At 37.8% G+C, this 26,301-nt stretch overlaps 1 protein-coding gene and 1 pseudogene across 5 annotated transcripts in view; one reads left to right on the top strand and one right to left on the bottom strand.

The window, feature by feature from the left end:
• Nucleotides 1–26,301, bottom strand: part of PDS5B (PDS5 cohesin associated factor B) — a 226,504-nt gene that overhangs the window by 128,111 nt on the left and 72,092 nt on the right. For all 5 annotated transcript variants that reach the window (XM_027775693.1, XM_027775694.1, XM_006158446.3 and 2 more), the window contains exons 3-6: nt 20,096–20,299; nt 13,196–13,282; nt 12,986–13,083; nt 12,215–12,341 (exon numbers count right to left, since the gene is read on the bottom strand). In XM_027775693.1, the coding sequence (XP_027631494.1) occupies nt 12,215–12,341; nt 12,986–13,083; nt 13,196–13,282; nt 20,096–20,299 (516 nt within the window). The remainder of the gene's footprint in view (nt 1–12,214; nt 12,342–12,985; nt 13,084–13,195; nt 13,283–20,095; nt 20,300–26,301) is intronic.
• LOC102495370 (PEST proteolytic signal-containing nuclear protein pseudogene) lies at nt 17,386–17,925 on the top strand (annotated as a pseudogene).

The following is a 26,301-nucleotide window of genomic DNA, read 5'->3' as shown; positions in this document are numbered from 1 at the left end:
AGCCAGCCAATGGCACAGTGGTTAAGGTAGCTGGATCCCACATGACCAACTGTGCAGTTTAGTCCTCAACCCAGCTAGCTGCTTCAAAGACACAGGGGCATGTGGATGGGTGCCCAAAATCCTGAGAGAAAAATGGAGAAGGCACTGTGGCATGTTCATTTCCTCTGAGGGGTGCCTTCTCACTATCCCCCCTCCTCTCTCTCTAGTGAGCGCACACCCTAGAACAAATTTCAAAATTAAAAATAAAAACAGTCAAATTACTACTACTTTGATCCACGAGCTACAGAACGGATGTTGTGTTAACAAGCACGAAAACATTTATCTCCTTGTACATCACCCTTCAGAGGTCTTGGGTAACTAAGTGCATTGTTAATGAGAAGTAGTATCTTTAAAAGGATTTTTTTTCCAGAGCAGCAGGTCTCATAGTGGGCTTAAAATATTCAGTAAACCACACTGCAAGCAGATGTGTTGCTACCCAGGCTCTATTCCACTTATAGAGCAAACACAGAACAGATTTACCACACTTTTTTTTTTTCCGAGAGGTTTTTGCTATAGGTTGTGTGCGCTTGCCAGAAAGACACAGAGAGACAGAGAGACAGAAAGCGAGAAATCACCTCCCGGGGGGATGACCAAGTTGCAATCCCTTCTCCTCCATTCTCCTCTCAGGATCTTATGCAGACATGCACAAGCACCCGGCATGAGTTTAAGCCACCAGGTCCGGGCCTCAATCCACGGTCGACTACATGGGAGTTCAGCAACACAGCCGTTACACTAACTGCCGGTCCCTAGCACACCTTTTTTAAAAACAATTATGGGTTACCTTTTTTTTTTTTTTTTTTTCTAGAGATTTGCTATAGGTCATGTGTGCTCACCAGAAACAGAGAGAGAGAGAGAGAGAAAGCAAGCCTCCAGGTCTAGGACTAGAACCATGGTCAACCATGTGAGAGTGTCTGATACCTTAACCACCATGCAACCTGCTGGCCCCCAAGATTTAGCATACTTATTAAGGGTCCTAGAATTTTCAGAATGGTAAATGAAAATTAGCTTCAACATAAAAATACCAGCTACATTATTATCACTAACACAAAAATCATCCTCTTCTTTGAAGCCAGGCATTGATGTCTCATCTCTAGCTATGAAAGTCCTAGATGGAATCTGCTTTCATAGAAGGCTGTTTTGGCTATAACTGAAAACCTGATTAGTGTAATCATCTTCATTAATAACCTTAGATAGATGTTCTGGATAACTTGCTGCAGTTTCCACTTTGCATTGCACTTTTCCTTAAATTTCAGGAACCGACAACTTCTGTTAAGCATTAAAACTTTTCTTCTGCAGCTTCCTCACTTCTCTAAGTCTTTATCAAATTGAAGTGAGTTAGAGCCTGTTGTAGATTAGGTTTTGGCTAAAGAGAATGTTGTGGTTGGTTTGATCTTCTATATCAAAAACACTTGAGTGGGAACCAGCAGTTAGTGTAATGGCTATGTCACTGGACTCCCACGTAGTCGACCACGGTTCGTGTCCCGGACCCGGTGGCTTAAAACTCACGCCGGGCGCGTGTGCATGCGTGCCCAAGATCCCGAGAGGAGAATGGAGGAGAAGGGATTGCAGCGTGACCATCCCCCCTGGGGGGTGATTTCTCGCTTTCTGTCTCTATGTCTCTCTCTGTCTGTCTGGCGAGCGCACGCGCCCTATAGCGAAAATCTCTCCAAAAAAAAACACTTGAGCTTTCTTCACATGAGCAATAAAATTGTCCTACTTTCTAATCATTCGTGTGTTCACTAGAATAACACTTCATTTCCTTCAAGAACTTTTCCTTCACATTCATGAGCTGGCCAACTGCTTGGCAGAAGAGGCATAACTTTTGGTTTATCTCAGCTTTTGACATGCTTTTCTCACCAAGCTTAATCATTTTCTAGCTTTTGATTTAAAAGTGAGAGCTGTGCAACTCTTCCTTTCAGCTGAATACTTAGAAGCTATGTGTAGGGTTATTAACTGGCCTTACTTCAAATATCTCCATGCATAAAGAGGACTATTTAAAGGGAGAGATGGGGAAATGGCTGGTCAATATAGCAGTCAGCACATACGCATTTACTGATTACTTCTGCTGTATTACATGAGCAGTTTCGGGCACCCAGAAATAATTACAATAGTAATATCAAAGACCATTGGCCTGGTCCTATAACACACTATGGAAAGCCAGGCCATGATTCAAATCTCATCCCCCTGGCAGCAACATACTCACAACACGTACATACATGCCCAAAAATCTGACAACATGAGAAATGGAGAAAAAAAATTATTGTACCATGTCCACACCCCATTTTAGGTGCTTTCTTCTCTTTCTCTGTCTCTGTGACTCTGGTGAGTGCACAGACCCTCTGACAATTAAACAAGACATTATTTAACACTTCATTAGAAAGTTCAGAGTTAGGTACAGTGTTCATTTAACTTTGATAATTATGTTCACAACTCCAAAAGATCACTAATCACAGATCTTTGTACTATAATAAAGTAACAATAAAAAATTTAAAATAATATATGAATTACCGAAATGTAACAAAGAGACACGAATTGAGCACACATTTTTGAAAATGATGTCTAGAGACAGCATTGTCAAAATCAACTTGTGACCAAAAAAAAAAAAAAAAAAAAAACTGTAGTGTCTATGACGCACATTAAAGCAAAGTGCCACAAAACAAGATATGCCTGTATGCTACAACTTTTATTCATTCTCTTATTCATGAAGAATTATGTATGTTTATATAGTCTCCATATGCAAATGAAAAATAACTTTCTGTGTATTTTATCTTTTCTATTTTTCAATTTAGGCAGTTAAGTTGTGTTTGTGCTTAATTGTAGAGTTTCTCTATAAATTCTTTAAAATCTCAGCCAATTGTACATACAACATGCCTTCATCTGTATTTGTGAAAAAATACATACAAATGTATTAAAGATTCAGATCTTTACTTGTGAAAAACTACAGACTAAGATGGTGTCTACATTTATGCTGTCAAAGCAAAGTATACAAAATTTCTGTTTTTGTTTTTTTAGAAAGATAGTGTCATGCTATATCACAATCTTCCCATCTCAAGTGCCTAAGCAGCCAGCTACAAGGAATGAAACCTGAACCTCTCACGTGCCCTCAGTCTACAGAGTAGCAGCATCTACCAGATTATTTTAATGTAATCAAATAGATCAATCTCTTCTTACGTAGCTTGTACTCTTTATATCTTAAGATTTGTGTTCATACACTGAGGCTGTAAAGAAGTTTCACTTGTGTGTGTAGAGGTGAGGTTTAGGGTTAGTGTTAAGGTAAGGTTAGGGTTATGGTTAGATTGAGTGTTAGGGTTAGAGGTGAGTGTTACGGTCATGGTTGGTGTTTAGGTTGTGGTTTGTTTTAGGGTTCTTGTTAGGTTCAGGGGTTAGTGTGAGGAGTAGGGGTGAGGGTTAGGGTTATGGTTAGGGTCCAGGATAGGTTTAAGTCTGGGTGATTGGTTACAGATAGGTTTAGGGGTCAGGGTTAGGGTTGGGTGATAGGGTCAGGCTTAGGGTTAGGGTTATGTTAGAGTTAGGTTTAGGGTTAGATTGAGGGTTAGGCTTAGGGGTGAGTGTTAGAGTCAGGGTTGGTGTTTAGGTTATGGTGTGTGTGTGTGTGTGTGTGTGTGTGTGTGTGTGTGTGTGTGTGGAGAGGTTTTGGCTATAGGGCGCGTGCACTTGCCAGAGAGGCAGAGAGAGAGAAAACGAGAAATCACCCCCTGAGGGGGGATGGCTATGCCACAGTCTCTTCTCTTCCATTCTACTCTAGGTATCTTGGGCACGCACACATATGGGCCTGGCGTGAACTTAAGCCACAGGGTCCAGGACTCAAACTGCAGTCGACTACATGGGAGTCCAGCAACATAGACATTATGCCAACTGCTGGTCCCAAGAAGTTACACATTTTCAAATATAGTTTTAGAAATTTGTTTTTCAGATTCAGATCTTTTATTCCACATGTAATTTATTTTTATGTATGGTGTAAAGTAAGAATCTGATTTTAGGGCAATTGACTATTGCTCACATGGAAAGTAAAATCAGCTACTATATAACTATATATCAATTTATAAATTCTCCATTACTTCCTGTTTTCCTTTGCTTGATTATAGTCAAAGGGACACATTAAGGGCTGGCCCTTTAGCCTAGTGATTAAGGAACCCAGATCCCACAGGGTCAACCATAATTCAAATCCCAGGATTTTTTTTCTATCTCCTCTTTGTCTCTCTCTCCCTGACTCACTCTGACAACTAAAAAAGGAGGAAGGGGAAACATATGAAATAGTGTCTTAATATCAAAACACCATTTTTTTTTTGTTTCTTTTTAGGGGAGGAGAGGAGAGATTTTTGTTATAGGGAGTACACACTTGCCAGAAAGAGAGAGAGAGAGAGAGAAAGAGAGAGAGAGAGAAAGAGAGAGAGAGAGAGAATATGAAAAATCACTCCCCTCCCCCACCCCAAGGGGTATGGCCACACTTCTCCATTCTCCTCTCAGGATTTTGGACACGGACACACACACAAACTCACCATGAGTTTTAAGCTGCCAAGTCCAGAACTCAAACCATGATCAACTACATGGGAGTCCAGCGACATAACCACTATGCCATCTACTGGTCCCACACCACCATGGTTTTTTTCTTTTTTATTCTTCAAAACTTTTTAGCTATTAGGTTGTGTTGTAAAAGTTATGATGTATTTTTCTATATTTTTCTGTGCTAATATGTGTCATGGCTTTTCCAATGACCCATTTACTCTTCCATATGAATTTTAGATTCAGTTTGTTTAATTACACATGCATATGTATGTGCTACCAGTTTCTATTCTATTTTAGATCAATTACTATGCAGGAAATTGACATCAGTATAATACTCAACACCCCACCCCATAAAACACATCTCTCAACATGTTTATGCTTTCTATTATGCTTTTCAATAAACTATTGGGTCATCAGAAAAATCATGACATATTTTTCCATGACTTTTTTTTTTTAAAGAGATTTTTGCTATAGGGGGTGTGCGCACCCAGAGAGACAGAAAGTGGAAAATCACCTCCCAGTGAGTATGGCCTTGTCACAATCCCATCTCCTCCATTCTCCTCCTGGAATTTTGGGCATGCATGCATACGTGCCCGGAGTGAGTTTCAAGCCTCTGGGTCCAGGGCTTAAACTGAAGTTGACCATGTGGGAGTCCAGTGACATAACCACTATGCCATCTGCTGGTCCCTCTATATTTTTCTAAGCAAAAATGCATCATGACTTTTCTGATGATCTAATATACTGATTTTCAACATAAAGGTGATATGTATTGTTGCTAAGTAATGTCAGCTCTTTGTTAAAAAAAAAAAAATTTCTTACACTAACAGGCATTTCCATTCTAATCATATCTAGTGCCTTCCCAGGATTTTGTTATAAAAATTTTCTCTGTACACAGTTCTATGTTTCTTTGCATGATCATATCATCTGTAAATAGCTTCAGTATTATTTCTTCTGTACCACCTTATCACATTTTGTCTTATTTTATTTCACCAACTTAAGTTCTCTAGTATAAAGCTGATGATAAATAATATACTTGCCTTTTTCCTGGGGAGATGCAACATTCTTATGATGTTCCCAATTTCAAATAAAATGTTGGGACCAGCAGTTAGCGTAATGGCTATGTTGCTGGACTCCCACATAGTCAACCACGGTTCAAGTCCCGGACCCAGCAGCTTAAATGCACGCCGGGTACATGTGCATGCATACCCAAGATCCAGAAAGGAGAATGGAGAAGGGATTGCAGCGTGGCCATACCCCGTGGGGGGTGATTTCTCACTTTCTATCTATGTCTCTCTCTGTCTGTCTGGCAAGAGCAAGCGCCCTATAGCAAAAACCTCTAAAAAAAAAAAAAAATCACGCCAGGAGTGCACACCTGTCTGTGTGTGCACATGCACACAGACCCAAAATCCTGAGAAGAAGGGACTGCAGCATACCATCCCCCAAGGAAGGTGATTTCTTGTCTGTCCCTCTGTCTCTGTCTCTATCTACAGTAGCACATGCATCCCATAGCAAAAAAATCTCTTAAAAAAAAAAAGTGAGCTATGGAATATCCCTTCCCTTTCTATAATCTAGAAGTTTGCTGAAGATTAGGACTATTTGCCACTTAAGTGATAAATACATCAATAGAAATCTCCTATCTCCTAGTGAGGGGCTTAAGGTCCTTTTGCAGTTGGTTTATGTTCTGCTGCTGCTATTGCTGCATTGTTTGGAAGGAAGGGCTTTGTTTTTTAGGAAGAACTTTTAAAACCAATCAAAATTCTGTACTGGTTAAAGGCTAGTCAAGATGTTCTCTCTTGAGGCAAATTTGGCAAGTTATTCTTTCAGGGAATTTAATTTGTCTTATTTCATACATGTTAACATAAAATACTGTTAATGGAATTTTCTTTGAACATTCTGATGTCTGCTGATCCTCATCCTAAAACTGTGCTTTGATACCATCCACCATGTCTTTGATTCAACTTCCAAAGTACTTTCATAGTTAATACATTTTTCAAATTACCAACTTTAGGTGTTTGGGAACCAGCAGTCAGCATAATGGCTACATCACTGGACTCCCACGTAGTCGACCATGGTTCGTGTCCCGGACCCGGTGGCTTAAAACTCACGCCGGGCACGTGTGCGTGCGTGCGTGCCTGCGTGCGTGCCCAAGATCCTGAGAGGAGAATGGAGAAGGGACTATGGGGGACCATCCCCCCTGGGGGGTGATTTCTCGCTTTCTGTCACTCTGTCTGTCTGGCGAGCGCACGCACTCTATAGCGAAAACATCTCCAAAAAAAAAAAAAATTACCAACTTTAGATTTTGATGAAATATCACTGTGTTTTCTATTTTACTATATTTCTGCTCTTATTGCTTCTTCCTTGTATGCTTTTGTTTACCCTGATAAATCAAAAACATGGCCATGAAGTTATATTTTTAAAAAATCAATTTAAACTATATCCCACATTTTAAGGTGTCATTTTGTTATTTCTAAATATTTTATAATTGCTATCATGTTTTATAATTTTTGCCATATTGGTTATGGGCACACACACAAACATGCCCAGCATGTCTCTCAGGGAGCCAAATCTAGGAAACCATGTGGTCAGCTGTGTGGGATCCACTGCCTTAACTACCAGGCCACGGAACCAGCCCTGGTAGTCATGGTTGCCATTAAGCTTATAGTTTCATGTTTCAGATTCTCAATATCCTCACAAACTCTTGGTCTATTTACTGGGAAATGATAGGTTTTTTTAGAAATACATTTATTTATTTATCTATCTATCTATCTACCTATTTATTTATTTATTTACATTTGACAAGAGGGAAAATGAAAAAGCAAGCTGCCAGGTCTGGGACTCTAACTACAGTCAGTCATGTGGGAATCCAGCACCTTAACTTCCACACCACCTGCCAGCCCCAAGTAATGTGTTAAAATGGCCCAAGAGGGCCATCCCATGAGTATGGTGGTTAAGACAACTGGATCCCACATAGCTGGCTGTATGGTTCCAGTCCCAGACCCAGAGGCTTGGAAAACATGCCAGGAGCATTGATGTGTATGCCCAAAATTCCGAGAGGGAGAAATGGAGAAGGGATTGTGATGTGATCATTCTCCATAGAGAGTGTTTTCTCACTTTCCCTCTCTTGCCCTCTGTCTCTCTCCAGTGAGCACATGCACTCTGCAGCAAAACATGCATTTTAAAAAAAGGCCAAATAAAGTGTGAATTTATTTCTCTTCATAATTCTTTCAGTTTATACTTTATTTACTTAGAGTCTGTATGTTTATAAGTTCAGATATCTTCCTGAGAAGTAAAAGTTTATTACTATATAAAGTCTTTCTTTATTCAGTGAAGACTATTAAGTTTAATATAAGGCAGTCCAAGTTTCCTTTCAGTTTCTATTTGTTTGGCAAGTCTTTTTTTTCCATCTTTATACATTCAACCTTTTCTCAACTGTGTTTTAGTTGCTTCTCTTAATCACTACAATCAGCTGAATTATCTTCAATCCAGTGTGAGGATCTATCTTAACATGGTAAATTTAGGTCATTTACATCTATGGTAACTGTTCGTTTTATTATAGACATTAACATTTTTAAATGAATACTTCATTGAAAGTTCAAAGTTAATCAACAACTCTAAATATTCTAAATCATGACCAGTACATATCACTTTCATTTATTAATGCCAACTAAGCACTCAATACTGTTTATATTGCTTATATCCAGTTGTTTAAGACTATTTTGTTAATACTCCCTTAATTAATCATTATGTCTTGTTTTGTTTTATATATTGGTTTTTATTTAGAATATTTCTTATTCGTACTACTTATATCAAATTCAACTGTTCTATCAATTCCAACAGAATTCTATCAATTCCAAATTTTATTTCCTTCATTCTAAACTATTCACAAAGTTGCTTTTCACGAAGGATGTATTGACAAGTGAATACTTGTCTTCATTTAACTCAAACCAGATACACAACTCTAGGTTGACAATCATTTTATTTTAAGCACTTCTGAAATATACTTTCATTACTGTCTGACACCTATCCTTGTAACCAAAAAGTAAACAATAAATTTAACCTTCATTTTTTGGATGGAGCAATACCTTTTCATTCTGGGTGTTCGTACATTATTTGTTTTGGTGTTCCCAATGTACCCGGACAGAACTCTACTTTTTACTTTATCTTGTTAACTTATCCATAATTGCTTTTCAGCAATTCTGGGATTCTTTTAACTAATTTCTACTTGAATATCATCCATTTTCCACATTCAAATTGCTGTTCTGAAGACACTATTAAACATATTGGAACTTATCCTTCAGGTCCTATTTATCTTACCATGTCTGTATAATTTCCTCAGATATCTCTCCAATGGCCATTTTTTTTTCATTTCCAATAAATTGGGGGGAGGGAGTTAAGTTTCTGTTACAGGGCACATGCGTCTGCCAGAGAGGAACTGAGAGTAGGGGTGGGTAAGAAATCACCCCCCTGGGGCAAGGGGAAATGCCATACCACAATTCTTTCTCCTCCATTCTCCTCTCAGGATTGTGAGCGCACATTTACTCATCATGAGTTTCAAACTGCTGGGTCCAGGACTTGAATTTCACAGCTGGCCATGTGGACCTGGCACCTTAATCTCCATGCCATCTGCTGGCCCCATTTCTAATAAGTTTTATGCCTAATAATCTTCTCCTTTCTTATGTCTGGATACTATAATTTTTTTTTTCTTGTTGTTGCTGGAGGGCATGTGAGCATACCAGAAAGGTAAAGGGCAGGGGTGGGGAGCATCCTTTATGGGGAATGGTGCACATCAAATCACTTCTTCTCCATCAGGAGTCTGGGAAAACACACAAACAGGCCCAAAATGTTTCTCAGGGAGCCAGATCTAGGAAACCATGTGGTCAGCTGTGTGGGATCCACTGCCTTAACTACCAGGCCACGGAACCAGCCCTAACTCTTCTTTGTATGCCTTATATCACTTTAAGCATTTTTATCGTTAATTGTTTTAAGAGTATCTATGATGTTTTGAAATTCTGCTAGAATTATTATTCAGTATTATAAACATTCACTAAACCATACAGAGCTGAAATTATTCAAAGGACTGTAAGAGAGAAACTGCCAGGACCAGCAGTTGGCATAATGGCTATGTTGCTGGACTCCCACATAGTCAACCGTGGCTCAAGTCCCAGACCTGGTGGCTGAAACTCACACAGGGCAAATGTGCATGCGTGCCCAAGATCCTGAGAGAAGAATGGAGGAGAAGGGATTGCGGCGTGGCCATCCCCCCTGGGGGGCAATTTCTCGCTTTCTGTCTCTCTGTCTCTGTCTTTCTGACAAGCACATGTGCCCTATAGCAAAACAACTCTCAAAAAGAGAGAGAGAGATAGAGAGAGAGAGAGAGAAATTGCCTTGAAATTTTTCCAGTCTAAGGTAAATAGTCTAGGTGAAATACTGTCATCCCCTAGTATCTGTAGAGGATTGGTTCCAGTAACCAATATCATGGATGTTCAAGTCCCTTACATTAAATGATGTAGTATTTACATATAAGCTATACAAATTCTCCCATATACTTTAAATTATCTCTAGATTTCTTTAGTAATCTTAGCATCAAATATAAGTGAAAAGGAAAATAAGAAAAGACTTCAAAAAGTTTGTGGCAAAATGTAATTAAAGTGTATTTTGATACAAAAAAGATCTTTTAAATCCATGTATAGTTTTTCCATAATACACATTGTCCACATACACAGATAAAACTTCTTCAACATCTCTCTTAGGAGCCACTTCTTCTCCCATCTCATGACAACTGGCTCATCTGACTATATCCAACATTGGTTGAATGCACAGACACAGAGAGTCAACCTGTGGTTAATAGGAAGATTTCCTTTCTGTACTCACAGATAAGTAGTAAGCTCCTAAGAGTCTAGTTTCTGGAAGTATCCTAAGACCCTTTTCCTAAAGCAGGGCTGAAACACACATACACACAAAATCTTTTTCATGACTGTCTCTAGTAATCAGCTACTAAGTGCAGTAAGCCAGTCTGGATATTTGATCTGGATTTGGGAAGGCTTGTATCTCACAGAGGTTGGCACATAGACACAATCCCCACCCCTCCCATCCCCCCAAGCTAGATTAGAAGACTAGTTAGGTACAACCCCTTCAGAAAGGTCTTCTCCTCCTAGAAGACCTGCCTGCCTTCTTACGGCACTTTGCTGTTGTATTTATGACCCCTGCACCTTGCACCAAAGCACAACAGGCAGAGCTCGTTGTTACTTGGAAAGCATGTAATTGGGCGCCAGATTGGTTTTTACAGCAAATGTAATAAACAAGCTAACAGGGATAACTGGTTACGGGCACCAATATGAAGCAGGCAGTGGCACATGCCTCCGAAGGCCTCCCCACAAGGTTCCACTTTCCCTCTCTTAGTCACAGGGACAGAGGTATGGCTGTACTAGGTGGAGTCAGGACGTGGCAAGCAATATCCAGGAAGCATGACTGAGCTTCAACAGGAACAACCAAAGGGGTAGCCAGAGGAACAGCAATATGATGACCAGATCGGGGTACTCCATGCTGGTACCTATGACTTTTAACTAATAAATATATTACTGAATATCTGAGATCTATTCTTGCGATCTATAAGGTCTGCTGGCTTTCTATTTTTTCTTTTCTTTTTTTTTTTTTTCTGGAGAGGTTTTTGCTATAGGGTGTGTGCGCTCGCCAGACAGAGACAGACATAGAGACAGAAAGCGAGAAATCACCCCACAGGGGGGATGGCCACGCCGCAATCCCCTCTCCTCTATTCTCCTCTCGGGATCTTGGGTATGCACGCACAAGCGCCTGGCGTGAGTTCAAGCCACCAGGTCCGGGACTCGAACTGCAGTCGACCACGTGGGAGTCCACCAACATAGCCATTACGCCAACTGCTGGTCCCCTGGCTTTCTATTTTGATAGACTATTTTATTCTAAGAGTTTGAAAACTTTGGATTATGAGATTATTTTCACTGAAGTATTATTTGTCAATGCTGTGTTGCTGCATTCTGAAATGGTATCTTGCCAGAGAGATCTTACATGAATAATTCCTGTGCACCTTCCCTTTACCCTTCACACTCCTTCTAAATCACAGAACCATATTTTCATCTGCTTACCAGAGTTAGTCATTTTCAAAACCCAAAGTACAAACACACTGACACAGAAAAATAATACACACACACACAGACCTATCTTGATTAATATCACCGAGCAAGAAGCACTGCCATCAACATATCCCTTGTCCCAATTAGGAGAGACTTCCCTTTTGATTTTACCTCTCTTCTCCTTCTACATACTATCTTTTAGTTAAGGTCTTAACTGGTTCCATCTTCCAATACACAAAGTTATATTACAGCATCTATTAACTCACTGAGATATGAGATATACCCTTATGAAAAACTAAATTATCACAAATATTTTATTACTTTAACTAAATCTATTATTTCTTACTTTCATCTAATTAGTGCTAAATAAGTGTGTTTTATTCATATTATACACAACAAATAAGTATTAATATTAATCAATAACAGATTTACTAAGTTAACTAAGGTTAAAGCAGGGTAAATGGTATTTGGAACCTACATATGAATTCTGGACTGCAATATTAACTGGCTTTAGACACTTTTTAGTATATATTATTACTTACCTTATGAGCAGGAACCAGATTTACTAAAACTGTATCCAAAAGCTCCTGAGATACTGTATCACCTTCACAAATAATAGAACTCATTAGGTCTACCATGTGCATATGAACTTTTTGATTGTGGCCATTGCTGAAATTCAAAACATATACTTTAAGTTTAACTGAGATATATAGGATTTAATCCTAAAATGGTACTGACAAACATTACACTTTATAAAAGTGATACTAAGATAATAAATTCTGTATATTCATTTAAAGCTTTCCTCTCTCCCATATCTTACAATAGTGTCCATAATTTATTTTTAAGCTATATTTCTTGGATTACTCTTTGCTAATTTTAACCAGACTCATAATCAAAAGTGATTACACCAAATGCAACTTCAATTTTACCTTTTTTAAATCTGGACCACAGCTTTCAAGTTAATTCTATCAAGTAACTTTAAAGAACAACAAAAAAGCTCAAATAGCCACATATATTAAAGAGTTTACATGCAACTTAAAGTAAAAGATAAATCTTATAACCCAAAAAACATTTTACATTGGTCTTATTCCACTCTTCTAACAAATAATTCCTTACAATATAAACTGATTAAAGTCTATTCATTTTTTTTAAATCATGGAACAAAATTAATTTAAATGAGTTATAAGTTACAACTCTTAGCCTTCTAATAATTATAATAACAAGGACACTTCAGGTAGATACCAGTGTAAATTTTTAAAAATCCATTACTTTATATGTTTTAAATGCTATACACTAAGTAAAAAAAAACTTACTTTATTACTGAAAATAATGTTCTGTATAGCTGGGTAAAAATTTCATTACTGTCTTCTAATTCAAAGCATATGTTATATGACTTGACCCAAGCAATGTTCTAAAATAGAAGATAAAAATGGTGAAAGGTAAACACTTAAATTGGTAAAAATATACGAGCACAGGGGCATAAACACACAGATTAAAATGTCACTACAAGATACATTACTTACCTCAAGTAAGTAAAAATACCTATTGAACTGTGGGCTCTTCGTATCCTCTAGCCCCTTCAACTGCCTTGTTATAAACATAAATATATCCTTTAAAAAGAAATAAAGTATTGTTTAGATTATGAAGTCTTAATGAAAATATCCACTAAACTAATAAAGCTAATTCAGTATGTGTGTGTATCACAATAAATGATTAAGTACCAAGAAAAAACTGTATTCAGCTGGAAATTATTAAAGTATGTCTTCATATGAAGAATGTTAAATAAAAAACTGATCCTCACAGGAAAGCAGTAAAATCATTTACCATCATCTTAAAGTAGAAAAATAAAAACTTCATATTATAGTAAATAAAATAAAGTCAGCTGAAATTTAAAAACTGAGTCAATTAAAACTTTATGCTATTTTCAGAATAAAAAAATGGTGCAGTGGCTGAGAGCTGAACAGGTTTGCTGGCACAGCACAATATATAATAATTATATAAAAAGAGCACAGCTGGGACCCGCAGTTAGCATAATGGCTATGTCGCTGAACTCCTACATAGTCGACTGTGGTTCGTGTCCCGGACCCGGTGGCTTAAACTCACGCCGGGCGTGTGTGCGTGCATGCCCAAGATCCCAAGAGGAGAATGGAGGAGAAGGGATTGCAGCGTCATGGCCATTCCCCCTGGGGGGTGATTTCCTGCTTTCTGTCTCACTGTCTCTGTCTGTCTGTCTGGCGACGCAGGTGCCCTATAGCAAAAACCTAAAAAATCCTCTCCAAAAAAAATAAATAAGTAAATAATAAAAAGAGTACAGTTTAGAATACTTTAAATTCCAAAATAAAATCACCAAGTAAAAAGACAATAGGTCACACATAGAAATACATAAGAGCACCTTAAAAGCAAACTTGTCAAGCTTCCTACCTAATCATCACAATGACTTGCTTACAGCCTACCATTTCTAAAAATATTCTCAATTCCTGCTTTTGATTCTTTACTATATCCCTTCTTTGGAGTTGGTTAAACATAGGTTAGATTTCACTTAAGAGTCAAGTTTCTATTAAAATAATTTCAGGAGAAACGCAGATGATGTATCTGAAAAATGTTTGAAAGATGCTTAAATTTGAAAAAGCTAATTATAAACAGAGCATGCCATCAACAAGAGAAAAAAGTTTTCCTATAAATAATAAACATGTTTTAAAGGGGCAAAACTGTAATGTGTAAATAACTGAGTAGCTTTTTAAGAAAAGTACTATCAAAAGTACACCCTCAAAAATGGTTACTTTGATAGTAGTACTGTATAAAATATGTTCTCCATGTATGGACCCTTTTCCTGGAATGCCTTTTTAAAAGAGAATACATGACATACTGACTTTATCTAGAGATGGAAAGATAACCTATAACCTCTCCTACAATTACTAACCTAAATATGAAGCTACGTCACAAAAATAAGGTTTACTAATGGTAACAACAAACTGACAGTGGAAAGGTGAAGATCAAAGTATCACAATTTCCTAAACAATACTACTAGACAAAAGAAAAATATAAACTTGATGCTAATCAAAACTGAGAAAATTATCTTATAAATCTTAGAAGCACCCTTGAAATCAGTAATTTTAAGAACTATCACAAGAACAGAAAAATAATTGGATCGGGAAAGTAAGTTAACTGAATTGTTCAGCTAGAGAATAAGTCACAAATAAACTAATTTAATCTTAGCTCTTCAGTATTCTTTCCATGAACTATTTTGTTAGAAACACATCCACAGCTATTCTTTTGGGATGACTTGCCATCACTCCAAAGCATTAAGATAGGTCCTTGATTATGCAAACTAAGAATTCCACAATAGAGTTTGTGTAGCAGTACTCAGACTTCCTTCTCATGAGAATGCCAACAAAACACCTAGTGAGGAAGGGCCATAGCCTACAGTCAAATGTGGTCATTCCTTTAAACAATTACATACCTCAAATTAAAGGTTTGCAATTGGAAATCAAGCTACAGTATACAACTAAATGAACTTACTCATGCTATCTACTTAAAGTCTTTGATCATTCTCAAATTTACAATTCAATTCCACTTTTAACTGAGAAATGTTGGTGTTTACTAAACTCCCAGACCCTGAGATTCTTTATCCAAATGAAACATAAAACAAGCAGTTGGGCATTCCACATGTGAATTCTGGCACACTTGATCAAATGAGCAAGTTCCTCACTCTAGTTATCAAGCAGTAACTCCATGGGTTCAAGAACTATGCCTGGGGGTGGGGAGTGGGGGGGACCAGTAGGTGGCAAGGTGGTTAAGGCACCAGACTTCCACATGACTGATCTCAGTTTGGGTCCCAGACCTGGCAGCTTGCTTTCTCACTTTCCCTCTCTCTATCTCTCTCTCTCTGGTGAGTGCATGTGCCGTATAGCTAGTAAGTTAAAATTAATAATATTAATAATAAATAAAATTAAATAATTTTTTTGGAGAGATTTTCACTGTAGGGCGCGTGCGCTCGCCAGACAGACAGAGAGAGACATAGAGACAGAAAGCGAGAAATCACCCCCCAGGGGGGATGGTCACGCTGCAATCCCTTCTCCTCCATTCTCCTCTCGGGATCTTGGGCACGCACGCACACGCACCCGGCGTGAGTTTTAAGCCACCGGGTCCGGGACACGAACCGCGGTCGACTACGTGGGAGTCCAGTGACATAGCCATTACGCTAACTGCTGGTTCCCTAAATTAAATAATTTTTTTAAAGAAAAGAATCATGGTTCCTTTTGTTTCCCACCACTATAAACCCAATTTCTGACAAAGAATTAATATTGATTTGTTAAATAAGATATAAAAAATATTGCCAATTTTCAAACTGAATTAAATCTATGGACCCATTATCTACCCAATGGTTTCTTCAATTAACTTTTTTCAAAAATACCTGCTTGACCTGCATTATACGCATGCAGTATCTTTCACACAGCTCTAATTATTTCATACTTTCTACCAGCACTTTTTAAATAAATTAATCATGTGATCCACTTTTCTTACCTTTCCATAACTTTACATTCATATGGTTTTACTTACAACTAACATAGCCACATACTACATGTATTTCCTACATTTCCATTAAAATTTTGTTCATTGTATTTTCTTTGAAACAATTCACATCACCTTTCAATAAATGAATTTGATTTATGTATTATAAATTCAGGTTTTTGCTAGGTACTGACTTTTAAATAATGAGCATGGTCCTTAACATGGATTTTCAAAAGAGAAAAGGAACTACCCCAAAAATGATATTAAAAGAAACAGACATACTACGAAAAGTGTAGAATGCACTGTATAACCTATTTCTCATACTAAAGATCAGAAACTGATTTCAAAACTAAGTTCTAGGGCCAGCCCCAAAGCGAAGCAGTTAGTTGCTGTGTGTAAAAAGCTGGATCCCAAGCAGTTAGCATAATGGCTATGTCGCTGGACTCTCATGTAGTTGACTGTGGTTCAAGTCCCAGACTTGGTGGCTTAAACTTACGCCAGGCGCATGTGTGTGCGTGCCCAAGATCCAGAGAGGAGAAAGGAGGAGAAGGGATTGCGGCATGGCCATCCCCCCTTGGAGGTGATTACTTGATTTCTGTCTCTCTATTTCTCTCTGTCCTTCTGGCGAGCACACGTGCCCTATAGCAAAATCCTCTACCAAAAAAAAAAAAGCTGGATCCCACATGGCTAGCAGCAATTCAAATCCCAGCCCTGGCAGCTTGATAAACAGGCAGGGTTTTGGGGCATGCATATCCCAAATCCTGGAATCTTAGGATGCAGAAATGTGGTATGACCATGCCCCACCACAGGGTACTTCACACATGTACATTCTTTCCCTCTTTGAAGAGTGCATGCACCCACTGGCAGTTTAAAGAATAATAATAATAAAGTACCTTCTAAAGTAAACAGAAGTTTAACAAAAGATAGAGGCAGTTAATGTGAAATAATTCTAAGAAATTATCTAAAATATTTATTGGGACCAATAGATGGCTGAATAGCTACATTTCTGAATGCCCACACGGCCAACTGTGGTTCAAGTCCAAGACCAGGTGGCTTGCTTCAAAAATCACACATGGCCATCCCCCTGTCGGTGATTTTGCACTTTCTCCCTCACTCTCTGTCTCTCTTTCGCGTACATGAGTGCACACGCCCTAAGATCAAAACCTCTCAAAAAAAAACATGTATGTATGTATATATGAAAATGGCAGATGACAAGGTGAGAGAGGGAAAACCTGAAAAGCCGCAGTGAAATGGAGCCACCAGACGACCTCAAGAAGCAGCAGGAAAACCTGTGAAAACTAAGACTATTTCTTCCAGTAACAAAGGGGAAAGTTCCAGTCACAGTGCCAAGAAACAACAAGCTGAAGAAGAAGCTGTAGACCTCCCAACAAAGCCTACAAAGATCTCCAAATCTGAATTTGCCATAAGTTGTCAGACGGCAAGGAAAGCATCAGCCATATCCATCAAACTTGGATCAAGTAAGCCTAAAGAAACTACTCCAACTCTTGCTCCAAAAACTCTTAGAGTAGCAGTGGCTTTTAATGAAGATGAAGATAATGAACCATAGGAAATGCCTCCAGAAGCAACGATGAAGATGAAGAATACAGGAAAGGTGGCACCAACAGCAGCCAAACCAAACTCCCTCAATGAAGGAAAGCACAGATTTTTTTGGTAACAAGAAGGTATGGTAGCAAATAAAATAAAATCTCATCTTGCAGATGTCCATGACCAAGACAATTAAATAATGTGTTTTGAAATTGGAGTGTAGGGTGTAAAGTTAAGAGGAACCATTTCCTTTTTTAAAGAATATAAGACTATCTTTAGGCCCCTTTTTCTTTTCTATTTTCTTTTTTAAATTGAATGGTACACTAATATATGAGAGCTTGAAATTAGAAGTAATATATGTTTTATATATATTTCAAAACATTACTAATTTTGTAGTTTCATATGATTAGTTTCCAAAGGTCACAGATAATAAATCAAAAATGGTACCTTAAAAGAACTGCATTTTTTTTTTTTTTAGACACAACTCAGCACATTAACCAGGAAGCAGAAAGCTATTGTCTATTTAAAACTGCAAGCAATTACTCACTCTTAACGCCCTCATTATCTAAACTGTCTATCTCCCAGAAACAGCCTTAGAGAGAGAGAGGGACTATTCTATTGGGAAGAAAAGAAAGAAAATGTTACTGGACTATTGTTTTGGTTCCAGTCATCATAAACTAGGTGTTGCATTGTTATCAGATGATATAGAAGCTTAGCTCTTTTGAAAAAATAATTTTTTTAATGTGAACTGAATATATGAAATAGCCCACTTCACCTTAATGAGTTTTGTCTACCTCATTAGTCTTCAAAGAAAAACTATTTGCTACCAAAGTTAATCAATATCTCAAATATCTCTTGGTTTAGTTTATTAGCTAGTTCCTATAATCATTTCCCCCAGAACTTGAGGCAAATCATAAGGATGCTGTTTCTTTTAAAACAGAAACCATCACCAAAAATTTTCATGCAGATATGTATTATTTAAGCATCTGACTACTTTTGTTTTTTAAAAAGGTATAAACAGGACCAGCAGTTGGTATAATAGCTATGTCACTGAACTCCCATGTAGTCAACCGCAGTTCAAGTCCCAGACCTGGTGGCTAAACTCAGGCTGGGCGCTTGTGGCACGTGTGCCCAAGATCCCAAAAGGAGAAGGGATTGTGGCATGGCCATACCCCCTGGGGGGAGCGATTTCTCGTTTTCTGTCTCTGTGTCTCTCTCTGTCTTTCTGGTGAGCACACGCACCCTATAGCAAAAAACTCTCCAAAAAAATTAAAATAAATAAAAGGTATAAACAACAAAAAGAAAATTTAACATTTTATGAAGATGGAAACAAGGTGTATTTTCTGTAACTTTATATAAGTATTTTAAGTTACTAACTTGTGAAATCCAATTTGAATTGAATTTAATACAGGATTTCTTTCTCTTTTTTTTTTGGAGAAGTTTTTGCTACAGGGCGCATGTACTCACCAGAAGGACAGACAGACAGAAAGCAAGAAATCACCCCCCAGGGAGGATGGCCATGCCGCAATCCCTGCTCCTTTCTTCTCTCGGGATCTTGGACACACACGCACATGTGCACACCGTGAGTTTAAGCCACCGAGTCTGGGACTTGAACCACGGTCGACTACATGGGAGTCCAGCGACATAGTCATTATGATAACTGCTGGTCCCAATACAGGATTTCTTATTGATATAATTACACAACTTATTTTACATATGTATGTATTGACCAGTGGCCTCTCAAAAGCACACTTGAGGAAAGAAAATGGAAAGAAACATATCTTAAAACATATTTCATGGAATCTCTTGTTAAACTTGTTAGATTTATGTGTTATAGGGTATTTATTTTGTATTTTTCTATTGTATATGAATTTTCTTTTTAATATGACAGTTACATGTGTCTTTAAAAGCATGGTCACAGATTAAAACATAGTGTGTAATGATTTCCCTGAAAATTCCTACAACATTAAATTTGGTCACAGTTTCAGACTATTACATTGGTGGTAACTACTTGTTGAGCTTTTTTAATAGGTAATAAAACCAGAGAAGCAGCTTATGCATATTACTAACAAGTTGTTCATTTGGATTTAATTTTAGAATAAGCCCCAAATAATACAATGGAAATGTATATAGAATTATTAGTTCTTACCTGATTTAATTATATCAAGATACATGAATTTAACTTTAACTTTTATGTAGGCAAATTGTCTGTTTTATTGTATATTAAAATAACATGCCTTTCCTACATTTTTTCTTGACTCAAATGAAATATTAACCTACAGTCAAGGTGGGAGAGAAAAACCACTGAGATGAATGTCTTCACTAAAATACTAATAAATCTGTCAAACTGAAAAAATAAAAATTACCTTTAGTTTATCAGGGGATGTGTAAGGAGCTTCAGGAGCATAAATCCTGAAAATATCAGCAAGGCAACAGGCTACCAGTAAACGAACATCTTTATCAGGATGCTTGAGGAAAAAATCCGAAGCAAGATGTAAAGCTAGGTTTAAATAAAGCTCCTTTTCTTCTTCAGAGTCCTGGTCCATATCCATGAAAGTTTTTACAACCATCTATACAAAAATAGAACAATCAAAGTGAAATATTGCATGTACATAAAAATGCAGTCATTTGAATTAATGGCCATATTAACTGCTAAGGATAAATTCAAATAAAGAAACTGCCAGTTTTCTGCAGAAAGTATTTTAGAGAGTAAGATCCTTGTAAAACTATAAGGCGAACAACTTTTTTTTTTAAAGACTAGGCAAAGGACCACCAGATGGTGTAATGGCTACATTGCTGGATTCCCATATAGTCGACCGTGGTTCAAGTCCCACACCTGGTGGTTTAAACTCAGGCCAGGAGCATGTGCATGCATGTCCAAGATCACTGGAGAAGGGACTACAGCATGGTCACTCTCCCTAGGGGGTGATTTCTCACTTTCTGTCTTCTGTCTCTGTCTTTCTGACAAGCACACATGACCTATAGCAAAAAAAACTCTTTGAAAAAATAAAAAAAGATAGACTAAGTAAAATAGAAAAGACTAAGTAAAATATTTTTCATTACCTAACATTCTGCTAACCAGATTTTAAAAGGTTAAAAAGTAGGCAGCAGACATGATTAAGATAACTCTACTACCTGTTAAAACTTCTGGTCTTCCTTATACAACTAGACTAAAAGGGGTATGTTCTTAAAAATAGCATCACCATTTTTATAATACTTAACAATTCTTTCATTAGATGAAAAAGTACATCCTTAAAGGAAAACCTAGAATGAAAACTTAGTTTTCCATCTAATCCATTAAGTCACTCCAGACACATAGTTATGCATAATCTGCTAACACACATACACGCAAAGAGATTCAAGAAAGGACATCAAAGATGCACCCAAATGTTAAAAAGTACCATGAAGTGACTACCACAGTATCCAACAAAATATTTCTCATGCCACAGTAAAAGAATATATATTATCATTCACTGATTCAATGGTGTTATGTGTGGTGAGAAGCTACAAGAAACAGTTACTTTTTCAAAAATATGTACATCAAAGTAGGTGAATGGAAACAAGAATGGTGAAGGACAGTATGGTTTGAATTCTGTGGAGCTCTGTCTAATTTCAGTATTAGCAGTTACAAGGATGACCTCATTCTATACTATTTCTACTTGAAATGAGTACTAACAAAAATGTCTAACTTGACAGGATTGACTTTTAAATACAACTCCAATGGAAAGGTAACCATCTAGCATCCACTAGGTGGTGCTACAAATATTAAAGAATAAGTAGGGCTGTTATCAATGTGCATGCATTGGTCCTTTATACCGGAAGGACTTCCACCTGCAGTAGAGCTAGACTTCTGAGAAATAAATGGTTCAATTCCATACTGTATTCTCAAAGCAACCATGGAAAATATTGCTCATAGAGTTCATAGAGAAACTCCTCGGTTCTATTATGCCAGATGTCAGAACCATAGACTAATCCTTTCAATTTGGCACTATAATGAATTTAAGGGTATAATGTGATATCCAGAGCTAATTCTCCTCATTTTTAAATTTTATTACTTTTAAGATAATATGCTTTCACAGCCTATTTATTAAATGACCAAAAGGGGGGAAAAAAGAGCTATATACACAGGACAATTTCTTTCTCTAGAATCTCTTTTTAAAAGATTTTGAGATTGGGACCACCAGTTAGCGTAATGGCTATGTCGCTGGACTCCCATGTAGTCGACAGCGGTTCAAGTCCCGGACCTAGTAGCTTAAAACTCATGCCGGGCGCATGAGCGAGCGTGCGCAAGATCCCAAGAGGAGAATGGAGGAGAAGGGATTGTGGCATGGCCATCCTCCCTGGGGGATGATTTCTCACTTTCTGTCTCTCTGTCTCTCTGTCTCTCTCTCTCTCTCTCTCTGTGGCGAGCGCACAAACCCTATAGCAAAAACCTCTCCAAAAAAAAAAAGATTTTGAGAGTAAGTATATTTTGAATAAAATAGTATAGGAAAAACTATAAATCACATAAATAATATCACCTTATATATTAACAAATTGTTATAATTTATAAAACTTAACATGAGTACTCACACACATCAAAAGTTACTATCATCTTATAAAATCCTTTATATATTTCTCTAAGAAAAAAGATGCCAAAAAGGGGCTGGGCAAGTGGCATGGTGGTTAAAGGCACAGGACTCCCAGATGGCCAACCACAATTTGAGTCCCCAACCTGGCAACTTGCTTTCTCACTTCCTCTTTCTCTCACCTTTTCTCTCTCACTCTATCCCTCTCTGGTCAAATTTAAAAATAAAGTTAAATCAAATAATTCTTTTTAAAAAAGATGCCAAAAAATAATGAAGAAGCGTAAATTAGGAAAATAAATAAGAAGAAAGTATATAATTGGATTATGTTAACTGCACTTTCGTAATGTATATGAAATAATGAAAGCATACCACAAACACAAAATGTGAGTACTGTGGAAATTATTCCAACAAGACTAATAATGAAGTTTGCTTAAGGTCCAGATAATAGGAATTTCTCAGTACTGTCTACAATTCAAATGGTATTATAATATTCAGTAACTTAACTTAGTCCTCTAAATTAAAACTGTCTGAGAAAATAACATGTCTAAAAGACACTAAATGCCAATCAGCTTTTAAGGGTAAGCTCTGTCAGTGTTCAAGATTAGTTCCTCAGCAACAATAGGGATGTTACCTATTAATGATAAAATATAAACAAATCTAATGAAATAAATGCATTAAATGTTCTCAACTAGGTAAAACATCTACATATGGTAAATTTCATTTGCTCAAAGATATCTTTTCCTTTAAATAATAAGCATCTGGTACCTGACATTTTAATACTTTATGTATAAATGTAAAATATTAAGGCTATGTAAAATTTATAATAGCATCAGTGGTCTTTTCTCCTTATAAAAATGTACCACGTATCAAGATAAAATAGCAAAGGAATCCCTCGGTATCACTGGGGGACTGGTGCTAAGACCACCCCACAGATACTAAAACCCATAGATGTTCAAATCCCTTATAAAAAATGGCAAACAGGGGAACCAGCAGTTAGCGTAATGGCTATGTCACTGGACTCCCACATAGTCGTCCACGGTTCGCGTCCTGGACCCAGTGACTTAGAACTCACGCCGGGCGCGTGTGCGTGCGTGCCCAAGATCCCGAGAGGAAAACGGAGGAGAAGGAATTGCGGCGTGGCCATCCCCCCCCGGGGGGTGATTTCTCGCTTTCTGTCTCTATGTCTCTCTCTGTCTGTCTGGCAAGCGCACACACCCTATAGCAAAACCTCTCCTCCCCCCGAAAAAAAAAAAATTTTTTTAAAAAATGGCAAACACTATCTATAGTAACAGCCTCTGTACACAGTTGTCCTCCCTATCCAGAGGTTTTGCAACCACAATTTCAACCAAGCCAAATCAAAAATATTTGAAAAACTGAAATCATTGGTTGTGTTTGTCATGAATACGTACAGACTTTTTTTTTTTTGAGAGGTTTTCGCTATAGGGTGCGTGTGCTCCCCAGACAGATAGAGAGAGACAGAGACAGAAAGCGAGAAATCACCCCCATGGGGGATGGTGATGCCGCAATCCCTTCTCCTCCATTCTCCTCTCGGGATCTTGGGCACACATGCACATGCACCCGGCATGAGTTTTAAGCCACTGGGTCCGGGACGCGAACCACGGTTGACTACGTGGGAGTCCAGCGACATAGCCATTACGCTAACTGCTTTTTCCCCGAGACTTTTTTTTTTTTTTAATGAGAGAAAATACAGTAGAGAGAGCAAAGGGAGAGTCAGAGTCAGAACAAAAAAAAAACAAAACAAAACACAAAACAAAACAAAACAAAAACAACAAACAAAAAAACAGGCGGAGAGTACGAAAGAGAGGTTGGTTGGTTGGTTTGTTTAAGTTTGCTACAGAGCATGCATGTTCACAAGGGAGAGAGAGAAAATAAAGAAGAAATCACCCCCTAAGGGCAAATGGCCACGTCTCAATCCCTTCTCCACTCTCAATTTTGTGCATGTGTACACACACATTCATAGTGTTTTTTCACATCACTGAGTCTAGAACTTGAACTGCTCAATCAGCCATGTAGAATCCAGTCACTTTAACTACCAGAGCACCTTTTGGCCCCAGATGGGTATTTTGAGAGTCTAAGCCAAGTCACAATCTTTTGCCTCAGCCTCTTAGTTAGCTAAGATATCAGTACACACTACTACATCCAGCCTCTTTGGCTAGTCTGGGATCCAAATTCATGTGGTTCCAGCCTTACACAGTGGAACCCTATCAATTGCACCACCATCGCTGGATCTGTACAGACTTTTTTCCTTGCAATTACTCCTTAAACAATATAGTATAACAACTATTTATATAGCATGTAATGTTACTAGGCACTATAAGTAATCTATGGATTAGTGAAAGCATATAGGAGGATATGCATAGGCTATCTGCAAATACTATGCCATTTTACGTAAAGGACTTGAGCATCCATGGATTCGGGTATTATAAGGGAAAAGGGGTCCTGGACACAATCCCCCATGAATACCAAGAGATGACTGTACTTTCAACCATCTCTAGATTACTTATAATACTTAATACTAAATGCTATGTAATTATGTATTATACTGTATTATTTAGGAGAGAATGACCAAAAAAAGGCCTGTAAGGTTTAGTGCAAACATAACCAACTTTTATTCACTGAGTATTTTTCAATCCACAGTTGGTAGAATCCGCAGTTGGATAGTCCACAAATACAAAGGGTTAATGGTACTTTGTTTTAAATCTCCTGGGTCTTCAATGATTAACTTAAGGAAAAGTTTTTCAGCCCTGATATCCAGGTAAATGATAATATATCAAGTAACATAAATACCTAGGTAGGTAAAGCTTGAGGGAAAAAAAGGTTCAAAAATAAAGATGATCTAAACTAACTTACCAACTTAACCTTCAGCTTAGCCTTCTCCTTAGTCACTATGCTCCTTTACCATTTTAACCATCACAAGAATTACCACTGCCTTGAGAGTGATACATAATTCAAATATATATATAAAGAGATCTAACAATACAATTGACTGCCTCATCTATGAAAGTTCACCATCAATCTTGATTCATTGCTGCAGGTCAGATGCAGAGGAAGGAGACAATGGTCTCTCTCTTTGACCTAATATCAAAATAACTTATAAGAAAGTAAAATATAGCCTGAGTACTCAGTATAAGGCAACAATTATTTTTTCATATGAAAATGGTTGTTTTAGAAAATAAATAAGATCAAGCCACCCTATGGTTAAGGCAGCTGGACCCACATGACCAACTGCACAATTTGAGTCCCAGACCCAGTGGCTTAGAAAACACACCAGGAGTATATGTGTGTGTGCCCAAAATCCCAAAAAGGAGAGGAAGGGGAAGAGAAAGGACTGCAGTGTGATGAAGTCCTATAAAGGATGCTTCCCCCACCCTTCCAACCCCATTCTCTCTCTGGCAAGTACACACACCTTCTGACAAACTGAAAAAAAGAAATGAAATAAATGAGATATAGTACAAAGGTGACAACTTATATTATTTAGGAGATAATGATAAAAAGAAATATGAAAATGAAAAGAAATGTAAAAGTATCATGGGCTTATTTTTCACTCAACTACAGGAGGCTCCAGAAAATTTAGGCTTCACCTTTTTTGTGTGTTTTGTTTTTGCTATAGGGCACATGCACTTGGTGGAGAGACAGAGGGAGACAGAAATCGAGAAATCACTCATGGGGCGGGGCAAGGGTGGGGGGATGGCCATGCCACAATCCCTTCTCCTCCCTTCTCTTGGGATTTTGGGAGCGCATATGCACCCTGTATGAGTTTGTTGTTTTATTTTGTTTAATTCTCCCTCCTCTCCCTCCCCACTTGAGTTTTAAACCACCAGATCCAGAATTCCAATCCCAGTTGATTACGTAGGAATCCAGTAACATGACCATTACACCATCTACTGGTCCCTAGGCTCATCTTTCGAATTTGCTCTCCCATTAGCAAATATCAAAGAACCACTACTGCTCCTTATCTTCTCTACTCTCTTTGATCCCTTCTG

The sequence above is a fragment of the Tupaia chinensis genome, unplaced genomic scaffold, assembly GCF_000334495.1.
Source record: "Tupaia chinensis unplaced genomic scaffold, TupChi_1.0 Scaffold000597_1, whole genome shotgun sequence".
Taxonomy (NCBI): domain Eukaryota; kingdom Metazoa; phylum Chordata; class Mammalia; order Scandentia; family Tupaiidae; genus Tupaia; species Tupaia belangeri.
This window is presented reverse-complemented; position numbering and strand designations above follow the sequence as displayed.